Here is a 27,499-nt window from a genome sequence, read left to right on the forward strand (position 1 = left end):
GGTAAGAGGGGCGCTAACATGATGTAAAGTTCCTGTCTCTCCTCCTGCTGTTCGATCCTGGAAGGCTTCGTAGGGTGTATCGGATAGTAACAGCCTCCGATCTTTGTTCTTGATGTCACTTGGAGATTTCCCCTTCCATCACAAGCACAGTCCGGTATTAAAACTGTTCCCCATAAAATTGTACCTCTCCAAAAATTGGTGCCATTTGAAAGCAAAGCGTTTTAATGTGATACAAAGATTTAGTCCTAATATTGTAGCCATGGCAATTTTGTTAAAGTTATGTCTTATTACATAGTTTTTTTGGCAGTGAAAGGGTAAAACCCAATGACACTGGTCCCTTGCATCAATTTTTCTTTTATCAAATGAGTCTGAAATATGGGGAATTCTTTTTCTAGGCTTAGAGCTGCTTTAGGGAAGAACATGCCGTCCTAATTTGTCTGTCTGGATACCCAGTGGCAGACAGTCAATGGGGAGGAGTCAACTGCATTGTTTCTTCATGGCTTTTATCCAATGGCGCAGTGTTTTTGATGTTTAGTGAGATTGCTCAGGTGACCGGTCTGTCAGAGAATCTCACTGGCTTACATAATAGCAGTTCTGTTGGGTTTCTTTTTTTTAACAATCAATTTTAAAAGGTTTGTCTGGGACTTTAACATTGATGGCCTCTCCTTAGGATTGGTGATCAATGTCTGATCAGGGGGGGGGTGCGACACCCAACACCCCCACCAATCAACTGTTCTTGGTGTCGGAATCTAATCACTAGGGAGTGGATGTGCAGTACCCGGCCATGGCCACTATTCCTTTGAAGGAGCTGTGCTGTGCATCTCCATAACTAAGCAGCTCCAGCCACTGCTGCCATGGGGAACAGCTGTTCAGCGGAGGTGTCGGGTGTCGCACTCCCACCGATCAGACATTGATCATGTATCCGAAGGCTAGGGTCAGACGGCCGTCGATTCTCTCACTCTAGAAAATCGGGCCAATTATGTAAATGACACTGTGATCAAACTCTGATCAGAGTTTGATCAGTGTGTCAGCGTAGTGTGATCCGATTCTCTTGGATGAGAGAATCGGAGCACACTGTGAGGAGAAGATGGAGAGCAAAATTTCTCCATCTTCTCCATTGTGTCAGTGCGCAGAAACTGGACTGCACTCAGATGTCATCCGAGTGCAGTCTGATGATTCAAATGCCCTTAAAGACTTGCCTGGCCAAGTGTGATCTGAATATCGGATCAAACTCTGACATGCTGCGAGGAAAACAAATCTGACATGTGCACGGCCTCATAGAATAACATCGGTTCGAGGGCGATCCGATGTTTTGTCAGATCGCACTCGGATGGAAAATATGGTGGTGTGCACCTGGCCTAAGGATAGGTCATCAATGTTAAAGTCCCAGACAATCCCTTTAAGTTCATAGGTATTAATATAAAGTTGATCCTCCTTTTGAACCTAAAAATGTTAAAAAATATAGCAGTTAAAAAATTGGGCAAAATATCTTTGTATGCTGAAGCATTAATATTAAGATTCCACTTCATTTGAACTAAGGGGTCTATGCTAAAACCTGAAAACTCAAGCCTATGGGATTATTCTTCTATACATTTGGCACAATACAGTCCTGGCATTTGCCAAACCCAAGATAGTCAATCAGAAAACCAGATGGAAAAGTATGATCGATCACTCCACAGTACTCTTTTATGCCTCTCCAGAGTCCAGTGGTGGCATGTTTTACACCATTCTATTTAACACCTGACATTGTGCTTGGTAGTGTAAAACTTGCATGCCACAAACCCATGCCATGAAGCTCCTGGAGCAGTTTTTGTGCTGATGTCAATACTGGAGAAGGTCTCAGTGGATCATTGGTGACTTCTATTAACTTCAGTACTCGGTGACCCCACTCTGTAACTTTCCATGGTTTGCATTTCATGTCGGAGTTACTGTGGTTCCTAAACGCTTCCACTTTTCATTGAGCCCCACTCCCAGTTGATCGTGGAATATTTGTAATTGCGGAAATGTTATGAGCTGACTTTTTACAATGGTGACATCCCATTACATTGCCACACTCAAATTCAGGGAGCTCTTTATAACGACCCATTCTTTCACAAATGTTAGTAAAGGCAGATCACTAGGGGCTGGATTTTATACACCATGTGCAATACGACTGAACGAAAGCCCTGAATTCAATGATTTGGAGTCATGTCCCAAAACCTTTGTCCATATAGTGTATTTTAAATAATTACAATTATATATTTTTATTTTGTCCTATGTTCCACACCACAAAAGCTCCTTAGATGGAGTGTCCCAGAGCATGTCTGATAGATTTATACCCCATTTTCTCATCGCTACTGATGCTACATCTTTCTTTCTTAGAGAATCATGCAAAATGACTAATGCTAAGGCAGTCCAGAAGGAAAGATCTATGAGGTTTTCAGCTATGTACATAGGAGATACATTTCCATTTTACAGCAATTTAACGTTTGATTTCGCAATATAGGGGATTGCACATAATGTGATCCCTGTTTAGTTGCTAAGCAACACTTTTATTACTCCAAGTGCCGGCACACTTCCTTTAGTTACTGTGGATTGGATAAAAAGATTATGCTGAATCCTAATGTTTCTACATTTCCATGTAAGTTGAGATATTATCCATACATACATATACACGTAAAAATGTACTGACTTGGCTTGAAAGGAATGAGCAGTCATTATGAAGTCATTTTATAGTTTAAGACATGGTAAGGTTAAAATAAAAAAGCAAAAATTGAAATCCACAACTAGCTTCTATTCCCTGTGACTTCAGGCTGCAGACTCTGATGAGTGACATCCCAAGCTGGGTCCGGTTATACGCTCCATTCACTCATACTGTGCCAAAAGGATGTCTGTCACCATAAAATGACTGTTCAAACCAAGCACAGGCACTTGATGCACCCTTGGTGTGGCCAAACAGTTCAGTGCACCTTTCCACCTACTTGTTTTTCATCTGTCTTCGACCTCCTCTGGCTCCTGTAAAACCAGAGTTGTCAATCAAGAAAGATGGGGGCATTGATCGATGCAAAACAAGTAGGTAGGGTGCTGGTTTCTTTCAGAAGTGCAGGACTTAAACTGCTCAGCTTTGAGTCTCTGTAGCTTCCTTCTTGGAAGTTCTCAGCTGTGCACTATCATCCACTCCCCTCTCCTATACAGTCTCTGGGTGGGAGAGGGGACAGGTAAGGGCTGATTCAGGAGAAGAGCAAGGTACGTGGCCCCAGCATCTTCACCATCAGAAGTAACCTGGGAAGCAGGGATAGCTAGGGTGTCCCTAGCATTAGGGACAGGGTATGAGCCCTTGGTCCTGGGTTTATTTTCCATAATTATATTGTTTACTCAGAAATGGTCCTCATTTTAGTGATAAAGTGATCATGTGTTGATAAAATTCTGAAGAAATATCTAAAATGTAAAATTAGAAAAAGAAAACATTGCCGGTAATATGCTCTTTGTGACTCGCATGTTAAAGAGGTCCATACACATACAAGGAAATTTAGGTTATTGCTTTTTGTTGCTCAGAGAAATATTAAGTTTCCTGTAAATTATAAACCCATGGATAGCTTACTGACCAGTTATGCTTTTGAATAATTATTCAAAAATTCTTGTAAGGCCACATTCACATGTTGAGTATTTTGGTGAGTTTTTAACCTCAGTATTTGTAAGTCAAAACAAGGAGTGGGTGATAAATACAGATGTGGTGACGTGTTTCTACTATACTTTTCCTCTGATTGTTCCACTCCTGGTTTTGGCTTAGAAATACTGATGGAAAATACTGACCAAAAACTGATAGTGTGAAACTGGCCTTAGGTTGGTTTAAAAAAAATCCATACTGTTATGAAAAAAGGTCAAACACACACTGGTCCAAAAATATCTGCAGTTGGAATTGTTTAAAGGGGTTTTTCCATGATGATGAAATCTTTCCTGCGTAAACGATCTTGCAAAGACATTAAACTTTTCAAATATAATTCATTTCCAAAAAATGTTTTTTTTTTCTCTACTTTAACTTACCGATGTAGCCTGTTCACTGGTCTTCTAAGTTGCTTCTAACCACCTATTTCACCCACCAGCAGGAATCTCCTGCTCTGGCTGAACATGCGCAGATGATGTCTGTAGTTTAGCTGAGCTTGGAGAGCGCACATAACCGTGTGCATAGATCCAGTCAGACAGCGGTGTTCTCACAATAAGCTGTCAGATCTAGGGTGGAGCATGTGTAGGAGAATGGAGCATTGGGTGCCACGGGAAGTGACAGTTGGTCTTGTTGCAGCTACAGCAGCTGAGACAGGTTGCCGCAGCCGTGTGTACCAGCAAGGCCCAGATTCAGACAATGACTGTCAAGCACCCAAGACCAGAGCTATGCCAGTCAAGGTCCAGACTTCACCCGTAGAAGGTCAAGCACCGAAGACCCAAGCAACGCTGGTCAAGGCTCCCGACCCAGACAAAGCCGGTCAACAGCCGAGGACCAGCCCCCATCGATACGGACCAAGGAGACACTCCTCGGCGGTCAAGTACCGAAGGAGCCCTGAGGATACCTAGCCAGGGACCCGTGCCTGGGCTGGTGATCGGAGGAGACGTGTGGGACGGGCCGTCACTTCCTGCAGAAACTACCGGGCGTGGGCAGAGGGAGGGCTGCATCCGGCTGGGTCCGGCTGATGCTAGAGCGGCCCAGAGAGAACTGATAGACTTTGTTTGGAAAATGTGCGGGTAGTGAGAGGGAGCAGCGGTCATTGTCGGGTTCAGAAAGCCGTGGAAGTTCTTAGAGACTGTTCCCGCCAAGTACAGTGTTTACCCCCCCTCCAAACTAGCATTAGGTTGGACTGTAGACCCTGAGTTTATCCTGATATTCCCCATTATACATTAACCAATATATTCCTGTTTATACAGTTGTTTTGCCATTGATTCTGTGAAAACTGTGACTGTATAATCTGTTTGTAATAATCTTTTATTCATATTATTCTGATAAGCAAATAAAAGTAGATTGTTGTTCTGCCTGGTGTCTCCGCTGCTTACACATGCACAGTATACGGTTTCCAGGAGCACTAATACTACTGCTAGGTGCCAGTTTGAATGTGTTCCTACAGTATGGCTGACATTGTAGAGATTGCTTCTTCACTAACTTTGACTCCTGATTTGTACTGCAAATACCTCAGTTAGGGGACCGTCAGATGGCCGAATAAATTGGACCAAGATCGGACTGCAATGGACTGACTGGCTGGCGGATCTCCCGACTCGAGCATAATACCTTCACATATTTCTATGCAGCTGTCGAACATTGCGGTCCAATATCTGTCCAATTTATATGGCTGGCTGACTGTGCCCTGAGACAGCGTTGTTCTAGATACCTGTTTAGCTTTGCAGTACTGAAGAAGCGATCATTGCACTCTTTCGGCCATACTGCAGGCAGACACATGCACTGGACAGTGCGGTCTTCCTGCCTCGTATAAACACTTCAATTGGCACATAGCCGTGTCAGGCATCAGCCTAATATCCTGCGGTGAGCACGCTGCTGTCTACCTGGACCCATGCACACAGTTGTGTGTGCTCCCCACCTCCCCGATCTAGAGGTATCATCAGCACATGCTCGGCCAGCACAGATGAAGCCTGCTGATGGACATAGGTGGTGAGCAGCAAATGGGAAGACCACTCATAAGGCTGCATGGGTAATTTCTGGAAGTGAATTGAATTTAAAAAACATGTTTCTTTTCCAAGATCTTTCACATCGTAAGGATTTATTATCTGGTAATCCATATACGATTCATTGAGATGTACTGGCGTGTTTGTGCAGCTTCTTCTACTGTGCGCTTACAATTTTCTAGTCGAGATGATGGCTACGAGCATGTCAGTCAGGACCGGAGTGACATGAGTTCCTTTGGTCCTCATACTGTAAATCAGTCCTTCCTTCTTTTTTCCTGTGGCGTGTACAATTATAAGACGCCACACTTTTTGTTTATGCCGTCTCGCATCTTTAATGAAATGTGTTCTGCTCTTCTGTACTGATGAATCTTGTCAGGTTTATATTATCCCATTGTGAATGTGTCATTCTGCCACATCGGCTGACTTTCACACGGAAATGTTACATGCTTCCGTTAATTCATGTTACTTTATGTGCCCCAGTTTATTATAATGCACATTATTAGTAGGATTTCTATAGCTTGTTAACCGTTAGTGGTCTTGTACTTAGAATGGCCATGTTCACAACTACTACTTTACTGTAAAATATTAAGATTTCAGAGTCCTCAGTGGTTGATACCTTTTAATGGCTAACTGAAAAGATGGTAACAAATTGCAAGCTTTCTACACTACTCAGGTCTCTTCATCAGGCATAGTACTATGCCTGATGAAGAGACCTGAGTAGTCTGGAAAGCTTGCAATTTGTTACCTTCTTTTCAGTTAGCCATTAAAAGGTATCAACCACTGAGGACTCTCAAATCTAAATATTTTTCTATCTACTGGCTAACACGATACAAGAATATATATTTTCCCTACTTTACTGTGAAAGTGAAATAGGCGCTCACTTACTTCCAGCCTGATATCTTTGCTATTTATTACTTTAACCCTTTCCCGTTGCGGCCAATTCTGGTCTTTGCTCTTTTTTATTTCTTCCTCTAATTTTTTTTTTTCTGTCGACGTAGCCAGGACATTATTTGACCATATAATGTACCGCACTTCAAAACGTAAATAATTCCAAGTGAGGTGGAATGGTAAAAGTACAGGTGCGTCTCACAAAATTAGAATATCATCAAAAAATTATCTCAGTAAATTAGAATACTTTATAACAACAGCTTGAAAAATGTTTTTAAAATCTAAAATGTTGGTCTACTGAAATGTATGTTCAGTAAATGCACTCAATACTTGGTCGGGGCTCCTTTTGCATCAATTACTGCATCAATGCTGCGTGGCATGGAGGCGATCAGCCTGTGGCACTGCTGAGGTGTTATGGAAGCCCAGGTTGCTTTGATAGCCGCCTTCAGCTCGTCTGCATTGTTGGGTTTGGTGTCTCTCATCTTCCTCTTGACAATACCCCATAGATTGTCTATGGGGTTAAGGTCAGGCGAGTTTGCTGGCCAATCAAGCACAGTGATACTGTTGTGTGTAAACCAGGTGTTGGTACTTTTGGCAGTGTGGACAGGTGCCAAGTCCTGCTGGAGAATGAAATTACCATCTCCAAAAAGCTTGTCAGCAGAGGGAAGCATGAAGTGCTCTAAAATTTCCTGGTAGACGGCTGTGCTGACTTTGGTCTTGATAAAACACAGTGGACCTACACCAGCAGATGACATGGCTCCCCAAACCATCACTGATTGTGGAAACTTCACACTAGACCTCAAGCAGCTTGGATTGTGTGCCTCTCCACTCTTCCTCCAGACTCTGGGACCTTGATTTCCAAATGAAAATTGGAACTCTGGGACCTTGTGAAGTGTGTCAATAACTGCCTTCTGGACATCTGTCAAGTCAGCAGTCTTCCCCATGATTGTGGAGCCTACTGAAACAGACTAAAAGACCTTTTTAAACGCTTAGGAAGCCTTTGCAGGTGTTTTTTGTTAATTATTTTAATTTACTGAGATAATGACTTTTGTGTTTTCATTGGCTGTAAGCCATAATCATCAACATTAACAGAAATGAACACTTGAAATAGATCACTCTGTTTTTAATGACTCTATATAATATATGAATTTAACTTTTTGGATTGAAGAACTGAAATAAATAATAAATTAACTTTTTGATGATATTCTAATTTTGTGAGATGCACCTGTATGTGATTCGGCTGTTTGTTGTTTTTTTAATTTTTTTATTCATTTTCACAGTGTTTATTGTGCCGTAAAAATGAACTGGCAATATGATTATCCACGTCAGTATGATACCAATTTTGTTAAGAAAAAAAAATGGTGTCATTTTTTGCAACGCATTTTTTATTATCCCATATTTGTGTACTTCGGATTTAGCATTTTTATTGTATTTATTTAAGGTCTAGCTTTTCTTTTTTGTTTTTTTTTAGTGTAGTTTTTAGTGTAGTTTTTTTTCATGCAAGTTAGTTTATTTTATATTTTGAGAAATTGGACTTTTACAAACATAATACGCTTTTTTTATTTATTTATTTTTAAAGAGAATGAATTAAAATTTCTATATTTTAATTCTTTTCATATTTTCTTTAAACGTTTCATTTTTTATATTTCAGTCTCCTTACTTGTTCTATATGCTGCAATTCTGTTGCAGTATATAGTCAAAATTATGTTCTCCCATGAAGCTAGGCTTCATGTGGGGACTAATATGGCCGCCATGGGGGCTCCATCAGGCCCCTAGTTGCCATAACAATCCATCAGTTCCCTGTGGCACACCCGGAGGTGGAGGGCAATGTCAGCAATGGGAGCAATGCAGGGAGAAGAGATCGAAGCCTATGCACCAGCAACTGCATGGCACAATCTGCATACATCTGATGTGATGCAGGCTCAGCTCCTGAGCCTGCTCCATACATGCGTATCTGATGTAAGACGTACAATTACGTTTTATGTTGGAAAGGGATTAAAGACCTTATATACATGAGTGCTGCAAGGAGACACATGTAGTCTCTGTGGCACCATACAGTGGAGCCATAGCCACTGTACGCCTACATATGGTGCTCCTTTCAGCACCATATAGCGTTATTTCCACCATCTGTAATATGGTATCCAGTGGCCACATGAGATAATACACTTCTAGATTTTGTTTTCTCTCGTGGCATGTGAAAGTTGAATAGTTTTCAAGTGAAATGTATGTAATCATGAAAGGAGGCATGGATCCTGAGTTCAGGGGTTGAATCCAATAGTTGATGGAGCAGAGGGAATTTTTAAGTGCCATGTTCATATTGGTGATGACCGAGAATGTCAGCTGGACTTGTTGGACTTGTATTGGGCCATTAGGTGACCCTTCTCTCTTTCTGGATTTTGGCATATGAAACAATGCATAAACTCTCACTCACTCTTGACTATACATTTTTTTTTATCTCCAGGTGCTCAAGGTATCATTTCCTCACCTTATGGAGGAGCTGCTGGATTTGCCCCCACTATTGGCTTCCCTCAGGCAGGTAGGTGTACCGATGCTGTCAAGTCATGCTGGGAGTTGTAGTCTCACAATGAATGGAGTGCCGCAGAGTACTAAACCCTGAATAATGATCTGATATAATGCCGTATGGATCTTTTTTAGCTTTATACAATGAGATGACATGACATAAAGGTTATGTATGTGATTCTGTATAGTAGAAAATCATAGAATCATAGAATCATAGAATGGTAGAGTTGGAAGGGACCTCCTGGGTCATCTGGTCCAACCCCCTGCTCAAAGCAGGATTCACTAGATCATCTCAGACAGATGTCTGTCCAGCCTCTGTTTGAAGATGTCCATTGAAGGGGAACTCACCACCTCTCTTGGCAGCCTGTTCCACTCATTAATCACCCTAACTGTCAAAAAGTTTTTTCTAATATCTAATCTGTGTCTCCTCCCATTTAGTTTCATCCCATTGCTTCTAGTCTTTCCTTGTGCAAATGAGAATAAAGATGATCCTTCTACAATGTGACAGCCCTTGACATATTTGTAGACAGCTATTAAGTCTCCTCTCAGTCTTCTTTTTTGCAAGCTAAACATTCCCAAATCCTGCAACCGTTCCTCATAGGACATGGTTTGCAGACCAGTCACCATTCTGGTCGCTCTTCTCTGAACTTGCTCCAGTTTGTCTATGTCTTTTTTAAAATGTGGTGCCCAAAACTGTACACAGTATTCCAGATGAGGTCTGACCAAAGAGGAGTAAAGACCGATAATGACTTCACGTGATCTAGACTGTATGCTTCTGTTAATACATCCCAGAATTGTATTTGCTTTTTTGCTGCTGCATCACACTGTTGACTCATGTTCAGTCTATGATCTATTAGTATACCTAAGTCTTTTTCACATGTACTGTTGCTTAGCTCTATTCCTCCCATTCTGTATATGCTTTTTTCATTTTTATTGCCCAGATGTAGTACTTTGCATTTTTCCCTGTTAAAAACCATTCTGTTGGTTGCTGCCCACTGCTCCAGTTTATTTAGGTCTTTTTGAATCCTCTCTCTCTCTTCTCTAGTATTAGCTATCCCTCCTAGCTTTGTGTCATCAGCAAATTTAATCAGTTTACCCTCAATTCCTTCATCTAAATCATTGATAAAGATGTTGAACAATACAGGTCCCAGGACGGAGCCCTGTGGTACCCCACTTAAGACATTCATCCAGCTGGATGTGAAGCCATTTACAACCACCCTTTGAGTCCGATCACTAAGCCAGTTATGAATCCACCTAACAGTTGCCTGGTCCATTGCATACTTGGTCATTTTTTCAATAAGGATGGTGTGAGATACTTTGTCAAATGCTTTGCTGAAGTCAAGATATACTATATCTACAGCATTTCCCTGATCCACCCAGTCAGTGATTCTGTCATAGAAGGAAATTAAGTTAGTCTGACATGACTTGTTAGTTACAAACCCATGCTGACTCTGGTTAATCACTTCATTCTTATCCATGTACTTACATACATGTTGTTTAATAATTTGTTCAAAGATCTTTCCTGGTATAGAAGTCAGACTCACCGGCCTATAGTTCCCTGGGTCCACCTTCTTCCCCTTTTTGAAGATAGGAACAACATTTGCTCTTCTCCAGTCTTCTGGGACTTCTCCTGTTCTCCAAGAATTTTCAAAGATTATGGAGAGTGGTTCTAAAATTTCTTCTACGATCTCCTTCAGTACTCTGGGGTGTAATTCATCTGGACCTGGAGACTTGAACTCATTTATGTTAGCTAAATATTCCCTCACAATCTTTCTGTTTACAGATAACTTGGATTCCTCTATTCCTTTAAAAGGACAGTGAAGATCAGTTGATGTTACATTTTCTTTCTGAGAGAAAACAGATGCAAAATAGGAATTAAAAAGTTCGGCCTTCTCAACATCCTCTCTTACCATTTCTCCATTTTCATCCTGTAAAAATCCTATAGCATCTTTGACTTTTCTTTTACTTTTGACATACCCCCAAAATCCTTTTTTATTGCTTTTGACATCTCTTGCAAGCCTTAATTCATTGTCAGCTTTAGCTACCCTGATACGTGCCCTGCAGGATCTGCAGACTGCATTATAATCTTCTTTAGATATGCCTCCCTCTTTCCATTTAATAAACATTTCTTTCTTTCTTTTTAGCATGTGTTTAAGTTCTGTGTTCATCCATCCTGGTTTCCTTAAATGCTTCCCATTCTTCCTACTTTTCGGGATTGTTAACGATTGTGCTTTGAGAATCTCATTTTTAAAAATTTCCCATCCTTCCTGGACATTTTTGTCCTTAAGGACATCCAGCCATTGGATCCCTCCTATTCTCTTTCTGAGTCTCTTAAAATCTGCCTTTCTAAAATCTAACCTTGAAGTTTGAGTCTTCACATGTCTTCCTCCTCTAGTTATCCAAAATTCTATAATAGCATGATCGCTGCCTCCTAGGGTCCCAGCCACCTTTACCTCCTCAACCATTTCCTCCCTGTTTATAAGGATTAGATCCAAAGTAGCAGATCCCCTTGTTTTCTCCCCTACCTTTTGGAAGATAAAGTTGTCAGCAAGAGAGGATAAGAATTTGCTTGACCTGTTAGTTTTACTTGAGAGAGATTCCCAACAAATGCCTGGATAGTTGAAATCTCCCATGACCACTACGTCATATTTTTTGGAGAACTTGGTCATTTGATACATAAAGAGTTCATCCATATCTTCAGCTTGCCCAGGTGGCCTGTAGTAAATGCCTACAATGGTGTCCTTTCCGTTGTTCTCTCCTTGTATTCTTACCCAAACAGTTTCCACAGAACTCCCAGTCTCTGAAGCTTCAATGTCTGTGCAGATATACGCTTTTCTAACATACAATGCAACACCTCCTCCTCGTTTATCAAGTCTGTTTCTTGCAAATAAGTTGTATCCTTTTAGCCTTTTATTCCAATCATGTGTATCGTCCCACCAAGTTTCAGTGATTCCAATGACATCATATTCCTTTTCCTGCATTAGTAGTTCCAATTCTCCTTGTTTGTTGCCCATGCTTTGTGCATTTGTATAAAAACATTTTAGTTTGTGATTGGTTTCTCTTCCTCCCATATTTTTATTATTTAGATTTTTTTGTCTTTGTTCTTCCTTTCCACTTCCAGTAGCAGAGATCTCAATAGTATTTGTCAGCTGTATGGCTTTTTCTGGCCTTTTGCTTCCCTTCCCACATTGTTCTAGTTTAAAGCTCTCCTGATGAGTGTAGCAAGGCGACTTCCAAATACATGTTTTCCAGTCTTCGTAAGGTGCACCCCATCTCTAGCAAGTAGTCCATCGTATAGGTAATTCATTCCGTGATCCAGAAATCCAAATCCTTGTTGACGGCACCATCGACGTAGCCAGTTGTTCACCTGTAGAATCTTATTCCACCTCATTGTTCCATGGCCATCCACTGGGAGGATGGATGAGAAGACCACCTGCGCTCCCAATTCTTTCACTTTCTTGCCTAAGTCTTCAAAGTCACTGCAGATGGTTTCCAGGTCCTTTCTTGCGGTGTCATTTGTCCCCACATGTATTAGCAGGAATGGGTAGTGATCTGTAGGTCTGAAGAGTCTTGATATCCTGTCAGACACATCTTTAATTTTTGCTCCTGGAAGACAGCACATTTCTCTTGAGGTTATGTCTGGTCTGCAGATAGCGGCCTCTGTTCCTCTTAACAGGGAATCCCCCATGACCACCACTCTCCGTTTTTTCTTCACAACATTCTTCTTTCTCCATCCAGGAGGATTCTGAGGGCTTACAAGGTTATTCATTGCTGGCAAAGTCTTATTTTGCTGTATTTCTTCATGGTTCTCCTGCGTGAGAGCCTGGTACTGGTTCCTGAGCAGTATGGGTGCTGACTGCCTCTCGATCCTCCTGCTTCTGTGGGTCACATGCTTCCATTCCTCTGTTTCGTCAGGTGCAGTTCGAATTTCTTCTCTTTCTGAATCATGAAGAGATAATTCTGCTCTGTCTAAGAACTCTTCACCTTCCTTAATGATTTTCAAGGTAGTTAACCTCTCTTCTAGATTTCGCAACTTTTCCTCCAACAGGGACACAAGCTTGCATTTCTGGCATGTGAAGTTTGGCTTTTCCACTGGCAAGTCTGTGAGCATGTAGCAGGATATGCAGCTCACCAAATGGCTCCTGGACTCTTCCATGTTCTTATTGTTAATGTTCTGAAAACAGTGAAAAAAGCTTAAAAAAAAAGCTTCAAAATGCGCGCGCCGGTAGGCGCACGGTTTACCGATGTCCTCTTTTCAGCTCCAACAGCCAAAATCCAGTGTTCTTTGAGCTCGCGGAGACTCTTCACTTACCCCAAAATGCAGTGGGAATATGCAAATTATCTCCTCAGGACTCCTCCCCTGGTTTACCGATGTCCTCTTTTCAGCTCCAACAGCCAAAATCCAGTGTTCTTTGAGCTCGCGGAGACTCTTCACTTACCCCAAAATGCAGTGGGAATATGCAAATTATCTCCTCAGGACTCCTTTTGGGTGCTTATAATTTTCATCAATACAAAGCTTTTTTCTTTGCATAAGGCATCTGCTGTAGAGGTGGCACTTGGCCCTATCACCAGTAAATAATCTCTTAAGAAATGTGTAATCCAGATGACACATAAGGAAATGCCCATTAGAGATTAGCCGTGGAGGAATATCGGAGATTTTCTAACCTTGGTCAGGATTTATGGAAGCCAAGAATAAAAGAGAATTTGATTGACCAAATTGTTAGCAGATATGTAGCACCCCGAGGACTCGGCTGCTACAGGGGTATTGCACCTCGAACCAGAGGTGTGGTATTCCACTCCCAGGTAAGGATGGAGTGTGGGACTGAGCTCAGATAGCTGCATGCACTACACTCATCCCATTTCCGGGGGACAGAACTACGGTACTCCCACCAGTTAGATGTGCAGGTACGACAGCGTCTGTCCCTGGCTGGAGTGGGAGGGGGGGAGGAACATCCCAGTAGTGTAGGGGCAGATAGGGGAGGGACTCTGGGCATAGAGGTAGGAGCCCATTGGGTGCTAGTCACCTGGGCTCACACATAGAGGGAGTATATATGGTGGGCACCATCTAGAGACAGGGTGAGTTCTGAGAGAGAGTTCAGCCAGGACGGCTGACAGGGAGCTGTGGCTCCGGCTGGGCCCAGCTCCAGGGCCAGGCCTGAAGCAGAGAGAAGGAGGAAGAGAGGCCCAGAGACACAAGGAGAGAGGGAACCCTGAGATCCCACAGGAGAACGAAAAGGGTGAAGGGTTGGCGGAAACGGGTACCGGAACCCAAACTGGTGGAGGCTAATGATCCTCAGCCAGGAACCGGAGGTCGTGGTCAAGCTTTGGCACGACCCTCACCATATCCACCAGGAAGGCAGACCACGAATAGGGTCAGGGAAGCCGGGAAAGGTTTCGCCACCAAAAGGCCCGAGGGAGCCGGACATAGGTGGGTCCCTGGTGTGGACGGCCAGTAGGAAGGAAGAGAGGGGAGCTCAGGACCACGCTCTGGAACTGCCCGGGAGTTGGCCGAGTCCTGCACCTGGTGGACGCAGCACGGCTCGGGTGGTCACTCTTGGCCGAAGTGACCGGAGCAACATCTGTGAGTAAAAGCCTTGAAACTTCACTACACGTTTCTGAGCATCCTTGCTGCACCATCACACCCACCATCTTCCACTTCTGCTGCCCTGAGGCCATACCCCTCCCGTTGGGGGTTATACCATCCTTGCTGCACAATCCTACCATCGGCCTCAGCGGTCTGCCCTGCAGCGGCGGCTTCATAGCCGCAATCAACGGGTGGCGTAGTCGAACTTTTTAACATCTACTGCTATATATCGCCTCTCAGTTTGACACCCTGGGCACGGACCGGGTCACCGCCACGAGACTACTCCCATCGGATCCGGCTCCGGGTAAACCCTCCCCCGTGCGCGCGATGCTGCACGACGAAGGCCCAGGGGCGCGTCAGATACATCTTCGGATTTGTTGCTTCTGTATACATAACATTTCTAATTCAGCCATCTTTTTTCTTCTTGTGTCACCAGTTCTGTTTGTGAGATCATGGTCGGCTATTATCACTTTTTTTTTATGTGTTTTTTTTCTCTTACTTTCTAAAGAGATAAAGGGGACTATATACTGTAAAAAGGCTGCTTTGGATTAGAAAAACAGATTTTTTTTTCTTAAATCTACACAGCGCCACTCCTGGCTATGGAACTTGTGTAGTATTGCTGCTCATCCCTATACAAGTGAATGGGATTGAGCTGCAGTACCAGATAGTGTCCATGGTCCTAGATGATGAATTATCTGGAAAGAAGTTTACTTTTTTTGTAATCCTGATAAAATGCTTAGCACTGTATTGTATTTTAATACTGCCTATATCTTCTTGTTTAAGGACTGTCAGTCTCTGGCGTACCAGGTGCTCTTGGACCTCTTGCTCTTACCACTTCTGCTATCACTGGACGTATGACAATACCTGGCATGACTGCGATTCCAGGACACTCCGTTTTGTTAGTCAGTAACCTAAATCCTGATGTAAGTCAGATGTATCTTATAACTTCTACTTTAAAAGTCACCAAAAACCGTACTTCAGCCCCCCATACGCCTTAGATGGGTATAGGACGATCGTCCAGCTGGCAGTTTTCTCGGCTGTCCCATACATACTTGCTCTACCAAGGACTCCAGTGTTCTCTATGAGAAAGCCGCTGCCAAATATCTCTGCCAGCGACTTCTCATGGAATACAAAAAGTTTGGCAGTCTGAAATTGGATTTGCTGGATCATTAACTCCCCCCAACAGTCATCTGTCGGGGACCCCCCATACACATTAGACAAGCGTCGGACAAACCCCCTGACTGTCTAATGTGTATGGGGTGCTGTAGTCTGATCGTGGTCAGTGTTACTAGATATTCACTTTGCTCTGTTATCTAGGTTGGTAATGTAAAACTGGCACTTGATATTATAATCTAGTTTTATGTGCTACTTGAAGACATCCTTGACTATGTAAAAACAAACAAAAAAAACAGTAGCAAAAAAAAAGCAGAATATTGGTTATTTGCCCATAAACTTTTTAAAAGCAGGGTTTTTTTGTGATTCAATTCCTTTGGGCAGAATTCAGACATTTGTGAAAGCGTGATGTCCCAACTGGCCACGGGTCTCCTGTTCCCATCTCAACTACCTCATATCTGCCTATTCGATTATTGAGTTTAGGTTAGGAGTCCCACGGCCGGTACGGCCATTCAGACTGAAAACTGCTTATTATATTGAAGGGTATTTGTTTCCAAGTTTTGGTAATCTACTGTTTTTGTATTAACTAATATACTTTACTATATAACTTGCTTTGCTAAACTGTCTGTCTTTTTTAACAGGTTATTTTACCCCATTGCCTATTTATCCTCTTTGGTAAGAATAAGTATTTTTATGTAAAAATGTAATAAAATCATCTCACCACATTCACTTGGGGTGAGATGAAAATAACACTGAAAATGAATGTTTGATCATGTCAAGATCGGAGCTGGGAAGATTTCAGGTAATAGTAATGAGTAGTGAATTCACAAAATGTCAGAATAAATGATCATTTAAACGTCAGTGATTTTTCTTGTATGCATAAAAAGACCCCAATTTTTTTTATTTTTTTTTTAATCCGAGTTTAGTCAGTGTCGGTTTTTAGCCTCAGAGTTTTATCACTTTTTTTTCTCATATGTAATAATAATAAAAAAAAGATGGAGGTTTTCAAGCTTTTCCTATCAAGTACAATCAGTGAAAAATGGATATCGGCCATCTGATTTTTTTTATTTTTTTCCATTTTTTGTTTTTTCGTGGACTTGCGTTGGTGAGCTTGAACACGGATCAAAAACTGATATGTGTCTGTGTTTTGTGAGGACCACACGACACGACATGTGAGAAACCCCATAGACTATAATTAATATAAGCTCTGTGAAAAACACGGACAGAACTCGTTCATCAAAAACTGACGTCTGAATGTGCCTCTAGGGTATGTACACGTGGCGTCTTTTTCAAGCAGATTCCGTCTAGAACCTGCCTAAAAAATAAAAACACTTAATAAACATTAAAAGTATTGAACTTAAAGAGATTGTCCACTACTTTTTCATTGATGACCTAGCTTTGGGATAGGTCACCAATGTCTGATCGACCGGGGTCTGACACCCGGCACCCCCGCCGATCAGCCGCTATTGATTTGAATAGAAAGCAGATGTGCAGTACCCTGCGGTGGCCACTGTCAGAAGACGGACAGCTCTGCAAGTGAGTATTTCCAGCTAGCGTCCGCCGACACAACTAACAGCTGATCGGCGGTGGGTGCCTTGTGTCGGACCCCGGCTGATCAGTCATTGGTGACCTATCCCAAAGATGGGTCATCAGTGAAAAAGTAGTGGACAACCTCTTTAAGTCTAGCAATGTCAAAACAACTTGCTGCCTGTATGCTCTGTCTTTTTTACCTTCTTTTAACCACTTTGGAAAGCCTAAAAGCAGCGACCTGGCCATTCTTCAGACAGCTTCCACTTAGAAGTTATTTTATATGTAAAATTTTTCAAAAATAAAGATGCACAAAAATGACTAAAAGAGCATGACTAAGATGACCTTTCAGTTAAGAAACGTCTATATGACCTTGTGTGCACATACCCTAAAGTGACACATACCAGAACTGTAGTGAGGATCCTACACAGATAAATTGGAATTGGGATTGACAATTCATGCTTTGTTCAATGACATGTTCAGAAATTTCTGTTTTGGGCAGTTTTGTTCTAGATTTTGTAAAATGCCTCTAAAGTTCTAGGTACCAATGAGGGCTTGTCATAGTCACTGTATAGTTCATATGTGTACGTCTATACTACCGTAGACTTCTGTTGATTCTATTTTTTGCAACCTTTTAGGAGTATATGGGGATGTTCATCGTGTGAAGATTCTCTTTAATAAAAAAGAAAATGCATTGGTGCAGATGGCAGATGCAACTCAAGCCCAGCTTGGTAAGAACTTAAAAGAACAAACCCCCCCCCCCAAGCATCTGTATTTTGTATTGGGCCCCTCAGCCCAATAGCAGACACAGCCCATTTTTTAATCTTCTGCAATATATTTAGCAATATTTTTCTTTTCATTACTGCCATTTATTCTGGTTAGAGATAGCAGAGTACAGCCATTGGCTTTATTCTTTATCTCCTATACACATTGGATGGAGTGGAGGTGCACATGCTCCACTCCATTCAGACTGGGCTCTGAAGAGTGCCATTCTTGGGATCGCTGGGAGTACCAGCTGTCAGACCCCGAGGGATAAATTATTTATTTCACATGCTATAAATTATTATCTTGGGAATACCCCTTTAAATATAGACCACTCAGAATTAGACTAGATGTGCCGGCCTTCTCAGTGGCTCATGCTGGATGATATTGGGAGCATCTTTAGACACATTTGTTTATCCTGATATTATCTGTTGTCTTAATTAAACCCAGTATTAGTAGATCTAACTCAATGTGTTTCTGCTCCAAATTTACAACTTTTCCAAAGCTTAAAACTGCAGACTTGAAACATTGTTAAAATTTCCAACACTTCATTAAAGGGAATCTGTCAGCAGGTTTTTAACATTTAATCTGAGAGCAGTGTAATGTAGGGGCAGAGACCCTGATTCCAGCGGTGTGTCATTTACTGGTTTGCTAAGTGCAGTTTGGATAAAATAACAGTTTTATCAGCAAGAGATGATCACTAGCAAACCTTCTGCAAGGTAGTCCTCCATATTCATGAACTCTGTATAACTTCTCCCAAACACTTATTAGCATCTTTCTCTAGAGAGACCAATCAGTGGTGTGAGCGGGTTATATAGAGCTCAGCATTCAGAGAACTGGTAGATCTACAGTAGATAAACAGTGATTTTATCAAAATGACAGGAAGCAGCTCAGTAACTGACACATCACTGGAATCAGGGTCTCCGTCCATACCCCATGCTGCTCTTAGATGTGGTAGTAAAAACCTGGTGATAGATTCCCTTTTAAGAACAATATTCAGAAGTTTAATGTTTTATTGCCTATTAGGCTCAGATTACACTATTCATGTGATACATCTGTTTTCAGCAAACCCTAACAAATCTCACTGACTCTTTACATGGCCGGACCCTTGGCTGTCTGCAAAATGGGATTTATCAAGTTTCTGTCATGATTCCGGTCATGCGGACATTTTATTTTTTGCTTGGTGTTAAAGGGCAACTAAAAACTGATAAGTTAAAAATACTGACAAAAAAGTACAAGTGTAGAAATATTGCTTTTTCTATTTTTTTTTTGTAAATTATAGCTTTGTGTAACTTTTTTTTTTTTCTTATAGTTAAAAGTTCAACTACAAAAATGTCTAGACCTTTGCTTGCTTTTTACAAATAAAAACATACTTGTCGGCATCCAGTGAATAAAAACCTGTTGATCCTTGAGTAGATAGATGCTCTGATGATCGCGAGTCATGCAACCAAGTCATTTGGACATGAGGATCCAGTGTGCCATACACTTGAATAAACCATATAATTTTTGTAATAATTGAAAGTTATTAATTCTGCTACTTTTTTATGGTTTTGCCTATTTAGCTATGAGTCATCTAAATGGGCAGAGACTTCACGGAAGGGTTCTGCGAATTACCCTGTCAAAGCACCAGTCTGTTCAGCTTCCTCGTGAAGGACATGAAGACCAAGGCCTGACTAAGGACTATACCAACAGCCCATTACATCGCTTCAAAAAACCAGGCTCAAAGAACTTCCAGAATATATTTCCACCTTCAGCAACCCTGCACCTGTCGAATATACCGTATGTATAAAATAGCATATTTAAAGGGGTTGTCCACTAATTTTATACTGTGTGCAAAGTGGAACTGCGAAGCTCCATACATTGCATAGCGACTCCTTGCAGCTGAGCTGCGGTTCTCAGTGACTGCCACTGAACATTGTAGAGCTGTGCTGCTTCACACTGTATATATCCGACCATAGCTGTTTGGGGGGTGCCATGCACCGGACCCCCAGTGATCTTTTATTGATAATCTTAAAGATAGGTCATCAGTATCAAAGTGGTGGACAACACCTTTAAAGGTGATGCTAGGTGTGTGATGGGGGACTGTATCCAGCACTTAAAAACTAGTTAAGCCAGAATATTAAAGTTTTTGTCAATGTCAATGTGGCACGAATGGTCAATTTGATGTGACAGGAGCATGGCATTCACATTGTTTGCTGTGTGCACACAATGGGGAAGGTTTATTAAGCTAAATACTCCAGAATTCTGCCTCAATTTCTGGCAAAAAAAATTCTTTGTGACTTGCACTATCTTTATTATGTGCTTTTAAACAATTTGTGCATCTTGCCAACTATGGGCATGGTCTCAGTGGAAGAGATCAGGTCTAGCAGAAAGGGGCATGGTCTCACTGGAAGGGATCTGATCTAGCAGAAGGGGCATGGTCTCACTGGAAGGGATCCGGTCTAGCTGGAAGGGGCATGGTCTCACTGGAAGGGATCCGGTCTAGCAGGAAGGGGCATGGTCTCACTGGAAGGGATCCAGTCTAGAAGGAGGTGGCATGGTCTCACTGGAAGGGATCCGGTCTAGCAGGAAGGGGCATGGTCTCACTGGAAGGGATCTGGTCTAGCAGGATGGGGCATGGTCTCACTGGAAGGGATCCGGTCTAGCAGGAAGGGGCATAGTCTCACTGGAAGGGATCCGGTCTAGCAGGAAGGGGCATGGTCTAAATGTGACACAGTACTCCATTTTTAGACTGTCTAGTCGAAATTCATATTGTCAAAAAATCAGACCATATTTTCTCCATTACATTTGTGCTGTATGTAATGGCATAAAAGCCTAAGCATATATACGTTTACCTGACTAATACAAATGTGTTAGTTTATATATATTGCATTTGGTTGATGGTGTCTTATATACGATCATTGAACAATAATGAAAATTGCCTTTTACAGCATCCTTGTAACATTCTATATAATGGATGTATAGATAGAAAAATGCTGAACTAATATTATAATTGACTTTTCTCTGTGAAAAGTTAAAATAACCCTTTTTATATAGTACATTTAAGTACATTACCTAGGATACTCAGTGCAATTCTTTCATAACTGGTGTATGCTTCATTTTCTTTATTTTCGAAAGACCTTCAGTTTCTGATGAAGACCTTAAAAGATTGTTTGCAAGTACTGGATGTTCAGTCAAGGCCTTTAAATTCTTCCAGTGAGTATCTCTGTATAACTATTTGCAATAATCCTTTTATTTTGCCTCATTTTAATCCTATCAGTATACAGTGTACAAGGTGACCTGATATAAAGACACTTTATAGGTTTCTTAAATTAATTTTGCCTGTGTCTATTTGCTTCAGAACTACTTACTTTATTGTTTAGGAATGTTATACTGTATCGTCAAAATTACATCTGATATCACTAGTATAGTATGTGCTTTCAAGTTCTGGTTAGTACACAGGCATATATTAATCTACTTTTAAGAGAACCCTCATTATGATCTGAGGGTGTATGAATTACAAAGAGAGCTAGAGTGTCCCCTTAAAGAGTAACCGTTGCTTTAATTTTTATTTTATAAATCAAAAGTACACCTGAAAATAAGCAACTTTGTGATACATCTTATCAGAGATTTTCCCATTATTGAGATCTGAGATGACAGTTGGTGCTTTTAAAATTCTATGAAGGGGAGGGGCTAGAGACAGAAACAGACATTCTGCTGCAAGTTCTCCTAAAACAACAGTTACAGTTTTTCATAAAACTTTATGAGCACTATCATTTCCTATCTCGGCAATGGGAAAATCTGTAGTCAGTAAAGAAGAAAAAAGCAGATTTCTCTAATAAAATGTGAAAATGAGAAACTTTGTAACATATGTTATTAAAGAAATTTGCTTCGTTCTCCTCCTGGGCTGATCAGTCATTCTGAAAATTCTCAATTCACGGGTAAAATCTGTCTTTAAGGAATACAGATTTTCATGTGACCGTGATAGGACATGGCAGTTAGTAGTAAAGTTATATGGAGAACTAGAGGACAGTTGTTGCTTTCAAAATTCTGTCTTTACTGAATACTGTTTTTAACAATGAATTGAGAATGAGCGATCAGTCCAGGAGGAGAAAGAAGCAGATATCTCTAATAAGATAAATTACATATTTTCTTATTTTCACGTGTACTATTGAGTTTTGGAATAATAAATAAAACGAAGCTCACTCTTTCAATCGTGAATTGTTCTGGGGGTTTCAACATATGTGAAGCTGCAGGAATAATGTAGAGTAAGCCACAGCTTGCTCAGCCCTTTAACTAACACTATATGGCTGCTTGGCTCCAGTTGGAAAACCATTTGACTAGGGTAAAAGAGAAGCCATCATCCGTAAATATATGACCTATTGTTAATATCAGTTTTTTGTGATTTTACATATATTTTTCAAACATTTTTGCCAATTTTTTTTAATTTATTTTTTATTTACATCTATTAAAAAAATAAAGTTTGTAATCTTGCAATTTTCTCACTGGCTTTAGGGACTTTTTTTTAGACTTATAATTCCTGTCATTTCAGGAAGAGTTTTCAGCAGGCTCCTTATCAGAGGCAGGATGACAATGACAGGTAACACCTCTATACACAGCTGATAACATAGTATCCACCAATCACAATAGGGGATGTCACAGCTGACCCTATTCCAACCTCCCTTCATATTGACCTTTGTACATGCACATTAGATGCTACAGTACAAAAGATTGGGTCAGAGTCTGTTCATTATGGCTATGTTCATACACTTCTTAACTTTTTAATTGCAAAACCTAGAAGGAAAAGTTGTGGTATTATGAAAATCACAGGATCAAGAAACGTTTAATGATATTCACTTGATCAAAAAATGGAAACCAACATTTTCAAAATGTCTTTTACTTATTCAGTATAGAGTATGAGCACCGTGAAGAGAAATACGCTCCCTTACTCACCTAGGCATGCTATCAATGAAGTTATTAATGATTGTCTGAGGAATGTTCTGCCACGCTGAATACACTTGTGCAAGAAAATCATTAAGATCCGTTACTGGCAGCTCCGATTTGCAATTGCCGAACAATGACATTCCAGATGTGCTTGATGGGAGACATCCTGAGATGCTGCAGACCATAATAGCACGTTTAGGCCACGCAGGCTACTCGCTATAGTGTAAGGTGCCCCAGCAAGGTAGTCGTGGGCGAGCTGTGGCCCCTGCTCGCTCTGACACCCTAAAGACAAGGTGTGTCCTCCCTCTGATGTGCTGCAGTGTATGTAGTGCTTTCCACTTACTTCAGACCAGCCGGTCGCGTCTGTCTCCAGGCATTTTTCTTCTGGAACCAGGGCAGCAATAAATTAAGAGGACACTAGGTTCTTAACCATAACTGGGACTTTACTTGGGGAAGAGGAATATGTACAATATTTATAGGCCGAACTACTGGATAAGGCCCAATGGGTTGTCCTCTTTCCCACAGGTACTTGATACAATTTCAGCCCTGGTTCCCTCTTTAAGTGAAGCATCTCTGTTGCCTTGCTCTCTAGCCCTAGAAAATCTTCCTCACCAGTGACAGTATATCCATATCCTAGTTCTCCCCGCGTCCTAGACTCGAGTCCTAGCTTCTTCTGCAGCCTGCAGACAGAATGTGCCCCCGGGTCCTCTATAGCTCTCTTGAGTTTCTCCGGACAGCTAAGGAGACTCTTGTGGAGGGAATCTTCACTCTGGTGATCCTACTGTCTGGGGTATGGGGCTCACTTCTGCCCTAGCAACCACTATATCGATGCTGCCCGTACTGTTCCAAGTACTATCTCTCACTGAACTTTCACTTTCTGCTCCTAGAAACTAACCAGACATTTTCCTAATGTGCCCACCCTCTATGGGCTGTCCTCACACACAATTAACCCCCTCACTGTCCTAAATGCCTGCAAAACTACTGGCAGACTTAACCTGTCATCTGCATCCGGGACAGTGGCATCTTGTGGATGACTACCACTACTACAGCCCACAAGGAAACATATCAGGGACAGAGCATTTATTCACATCCTGTGCTCAACTATAGCACTGGGTTCCCTCTCCCTCAGCTGTGAAAATCCAGCCCAGTAAACTCCTTAACTGGACCTAACTGCAGCCCAGAGAGAACTGTCGGGAACATACTCTTTAACCCTTTTCGTGCCAGGGGGAAGCTACTTTATTCCCCACTACTACAGTAGCACCAGCAACATGCGACTTGGCGTTGTGTTGAAAAGCTGCTCCTGGAACACTTTCACATTTCCTTATGAAGCCTCTTCATGGCTTTGTTGACTTAGTCTCCATACCAATCTCCAGCTATCGTTACGTCCAAGAAAAAAAGCGAGAGTTATCCCTAAAGAGGATAGATTTCCATTGCCGTCTTGCTCTGCACCATGATGGCCTTTGAGTGCATTGGTATGACGTTAATAAATCACCTGTATCTTGATGTCAGCCAGTGTAGTTCAAATGCCTTCTAATGATTTTGTAGACACTGTTTGATGCCTTAGGCTTGGTATATGGCATCTACCTTCACTTGCATTACAGAATGTATTACTACATACTATTGAATATGATTTGGGGTAGGATAATAATTAGCAGGACCCCTCTAGACTTCATTCCAGGTACACTAACAGCTGGGCATCAAATTGATTTGGTGGTGGAACCAGTGGTACGGTCATTTCTTCAAAGTGTCCCAGGAGCCGTTTTTCAAAACAACAACGCCACTCCTCATGTTGCTCATGCTACAGTGAGCAGCCTGCTTGGCCTAAACGTGCTACTATGAACTGCAAAGACTACAGACTTGTCTCCCAATGAGCACATGTGCAACATCATTGGTCGGCAGGGGATCTGTCGGCAGGGGATCTTTATGATTTGTGTGCACAAGTGCATTCAGCGTGGCAGAACATATAGACTACCATTCATAACCTCACTGATAGCATGCCAAGGTGTGTAATTGCGGGTATTTCTGTGCATGGCGCTCATACTCCACACTGAAAAAACTGAGATGTTTTGAAAATGTTTCCATTTTTCTCCTCCTTTGCATATAATTAACATGTATATTGATCCTGCGATTTCATAATTTCACGACACTTCCTTCTTGGTGTTGCAATTTAAATGTTGGTTAATGTGTATTGTTTTCTAAAACAGAAATTAAAATATAAAAATGCCACAGTGGCAAGTGTAAAAAATGCAAGATTTCTATTTTTTTTTATATATATAGATTGTGGTATGGAAAAAAAATTGCCAAAAATTGTAAAAAAATACATTCAAAACATACAAAAGCCTGATTTAGGTTATTTTCTGATGATAGCTTCCCTTTAAAAAAAAAAAAAGCTTGTGTGAGTGAATTAAAAGTTAAAGGGAACCTGTAGCCTTCAAAAATTCGATTCACCTGTAGATTTAATTTTAATCTGCGCGTAAATAGCATTTAAATCATGTCTGGCATTCTCACTTGAGTAGCGCTTACAGTAAATGAAGTGTCAATTCTCCCTGCTGCCACTCGCTTTCAGTCATCGGGGTGGTTCAGGAGGCTGTAACAGTCAGTGCTCATTACACCCTGAGCACACAGTAATCTTTCCTCAGCACGTTGACTGACAGCTTGCTTTGCAGAGAGTAGGTTGTCAATCAGTGTGAAGGGGAGTGAGCACAGTGCACTGGGATGATTGGAAGTGAGTGGCTGCAGGGAAAATATAACTTTGCTTTTTCTCTGTAGTCACTGATCCAGTAAGGCAGCCAGACATGATTTAAACACTGTTTACCTGCAGATTACCACTATAACTGCAAGTAAATAGCATTTCTGCAGAGGACAGGTTCCCTTTAAGTAAGTAAAAATTGTATTCATTTAAGTATATATCAACTATAAATTAATTTTTCTAATGCATCACTTCAGAAAACCAGCTTCATAGACATAGAGTAAATGGTAAAATTCTTGTTGCTTGTAGCCGCTGTTTGGGAATCTTGAGGATTTGCTGCATACGGCTCGTTCAATAAAGGGGTCGTATCATTTACTTTCTTCAGTGGCGCACCGCTCAACCGCCTTCCTGTTCTCCCGAGGCAATGCACTTCTGAAGATTACCAGATCATACCAGCGGCATGGTCGTGCCGCAGGTCCTCACTGTGTGCTTTCCCATGCTGCAAGCAAAGGCAGCTTCATCTCTGTAGCATGGATAAAGTGCTCGGAGATGGAAGCTGACCGGATAAAGCAGTGTGGCCAGCTTCAGAGCAGTGTTTTCAAGCTTTAAAACATAGTGCATACAAGCACGCGCTCCTTGCCGAAGAAACCAGGCACCACTTATAGACTGCCCTGGTAATCTAGGCAAGTGCAACTTACCTAGTTTTTGTAGGGATTTTTAATATTCTGTGTAAGGTTGCTTGTTTTTAAAAGAAGTTTTGCACTTTTACCCACTTAAAGAGAACATTTCACCAATTTTTTTCATGTTGAACTGGACACAGGATGTAATAAAGGCTGCGGAGCAGAATAAAGTGTTTTGTTTTTTAATTTTGCTTCTCCATTGCTGAGATATTGGGTATAAAATATTTTGATTGGCAATGAGTTAGTTTTCATTATGAAAGAAGAACACTTATGTCTGTTGTAGCCAGGCACTTGTAATTGCACTGCTGTGAGACCAGAGCAGGGTGTCATTATGGTTCACACAGGAGTAGTGTACAATAGGCAGGTTACTCCTATGTGAGACATAATGACAGCTAAGATTGCACTGGAAAGCTATATCAAGTTACTTGAGCACAGCAGACGTAAGTGTGATTACTGACAGATCGCCAAACAGGTAGTGTGGGGGAGCCGCAGTACAAAAGAGGTGACCGTTCCAGAAGAGGAGGAGAGCTGATTGAAGGGTTTGTAATGTGACATAGCTAGACTCAGATGTGCTACCCCCCTTCTTTCAGGAACCTTATCTGAAATATGTTTGTGCAGGGACTGGAAAACACAAATGGCAAATTTATACCAGGAGATCAGAGCTATTTGTCATATATCTCGCACACTGAAAAAAAAATGCTTTGTGCTATTGTGGGGGAGTGTTCTTTTCCTACTATGTTGCTGTCTGCTTATGATTGGTCAGCAACATACAGGGGGATAAGTACACACCCCTATTGAAAACTGGCTGATAACACCCACTTGGACTTAACAAAAGATATCTCATTAAGTGCCAAATACTTTGATTGCTAATATCTCCGCATGAGAAAGGTGATATTTACATTAAAAAAACCAAAAAAATCTTATTCCACTCTGCAACTACTATTACAGTGTGAGCTCTGATCAACATGAAATATTTGGTGAAAGGTCCTCTTTTTAATAAGGTTAGACAAACCCTTCACACTCAATAATAAAACTGTATGCAGTAAGGCTAAAAACTCCTTTCCCCTTATTGGCGGCCACAGGTGGACAGCAGTTTAAGTCTAAAAGTATATAAGACAAAATGGCTATTACCTACATGTAATCGTAATGTATAGGAAATATATAGAT

At 41.4% G+C, this 27,499-nt stretch overlaps 1 protein-coding gene across 4 annotated transcripts in view; it reads left to right on the plus strand.

Annotated features, from left to right (window-relative positions):
- PTBP3 (polypyrimidine tract binding protein 3) overlaps window positions 1-27,499 on the plus strand; it is a 163,396-nt gene that overhangs the window by 126,727 nt on the left and 9,170 nt on the right. For 3 of the 4 annotated variants that reach the window (XM_073663715.1, XM_073663731.1, XM_073663725.1), the window contains 7 exons: window positions 8,996-9,070; window positions 15,422-15,561; window positions 16,393-16,426; window positions 17,917-18,009; window positions 19,603-19,819; window positions 21,158-21,235; window positions 22,572-22,619. In XM_073663715.1, the coding sequence (XP_073519816.1) occupies window positions 8,996-9,070; window positions 15,422-15,561; window positions 16,393-16,426; window positions 17,917-18,009; window positions 19,603-19,819; window positions 21,158-21,235; window positions 22,572-22,619 (685 nt within the window). The remainder of the gene's footprint in view (window positions 1-8,995; window positions 9,071-15,421; window positions 15,562-16,392; window positions 16,427-17,916; window positions 18,010-19,602; window positions 19,820-21,157; window positions 21,236-22,571; window positions 22,620-27,499) is intronic. The other variant, XM_073663740.1, reaches the window with a different exon arrangement.

This window comes from Phyllobates terribilis, unplaced genomic scaffold (genome assembly GCF_046119375.1).
Source record: "Phyllobates terribilis strain yellow unplaced genomic scaffold, ASM4611937v1 Scaffold_1__5_contigs__length_1240528914, whole genome shotgun sequence".
Taxonomy (NCBI): Eukaryota; Metazoa; Chordata; class Amphibia; order Anura; family Dendrobatidae; genus Phyllobates; species Phyllobates terribilis.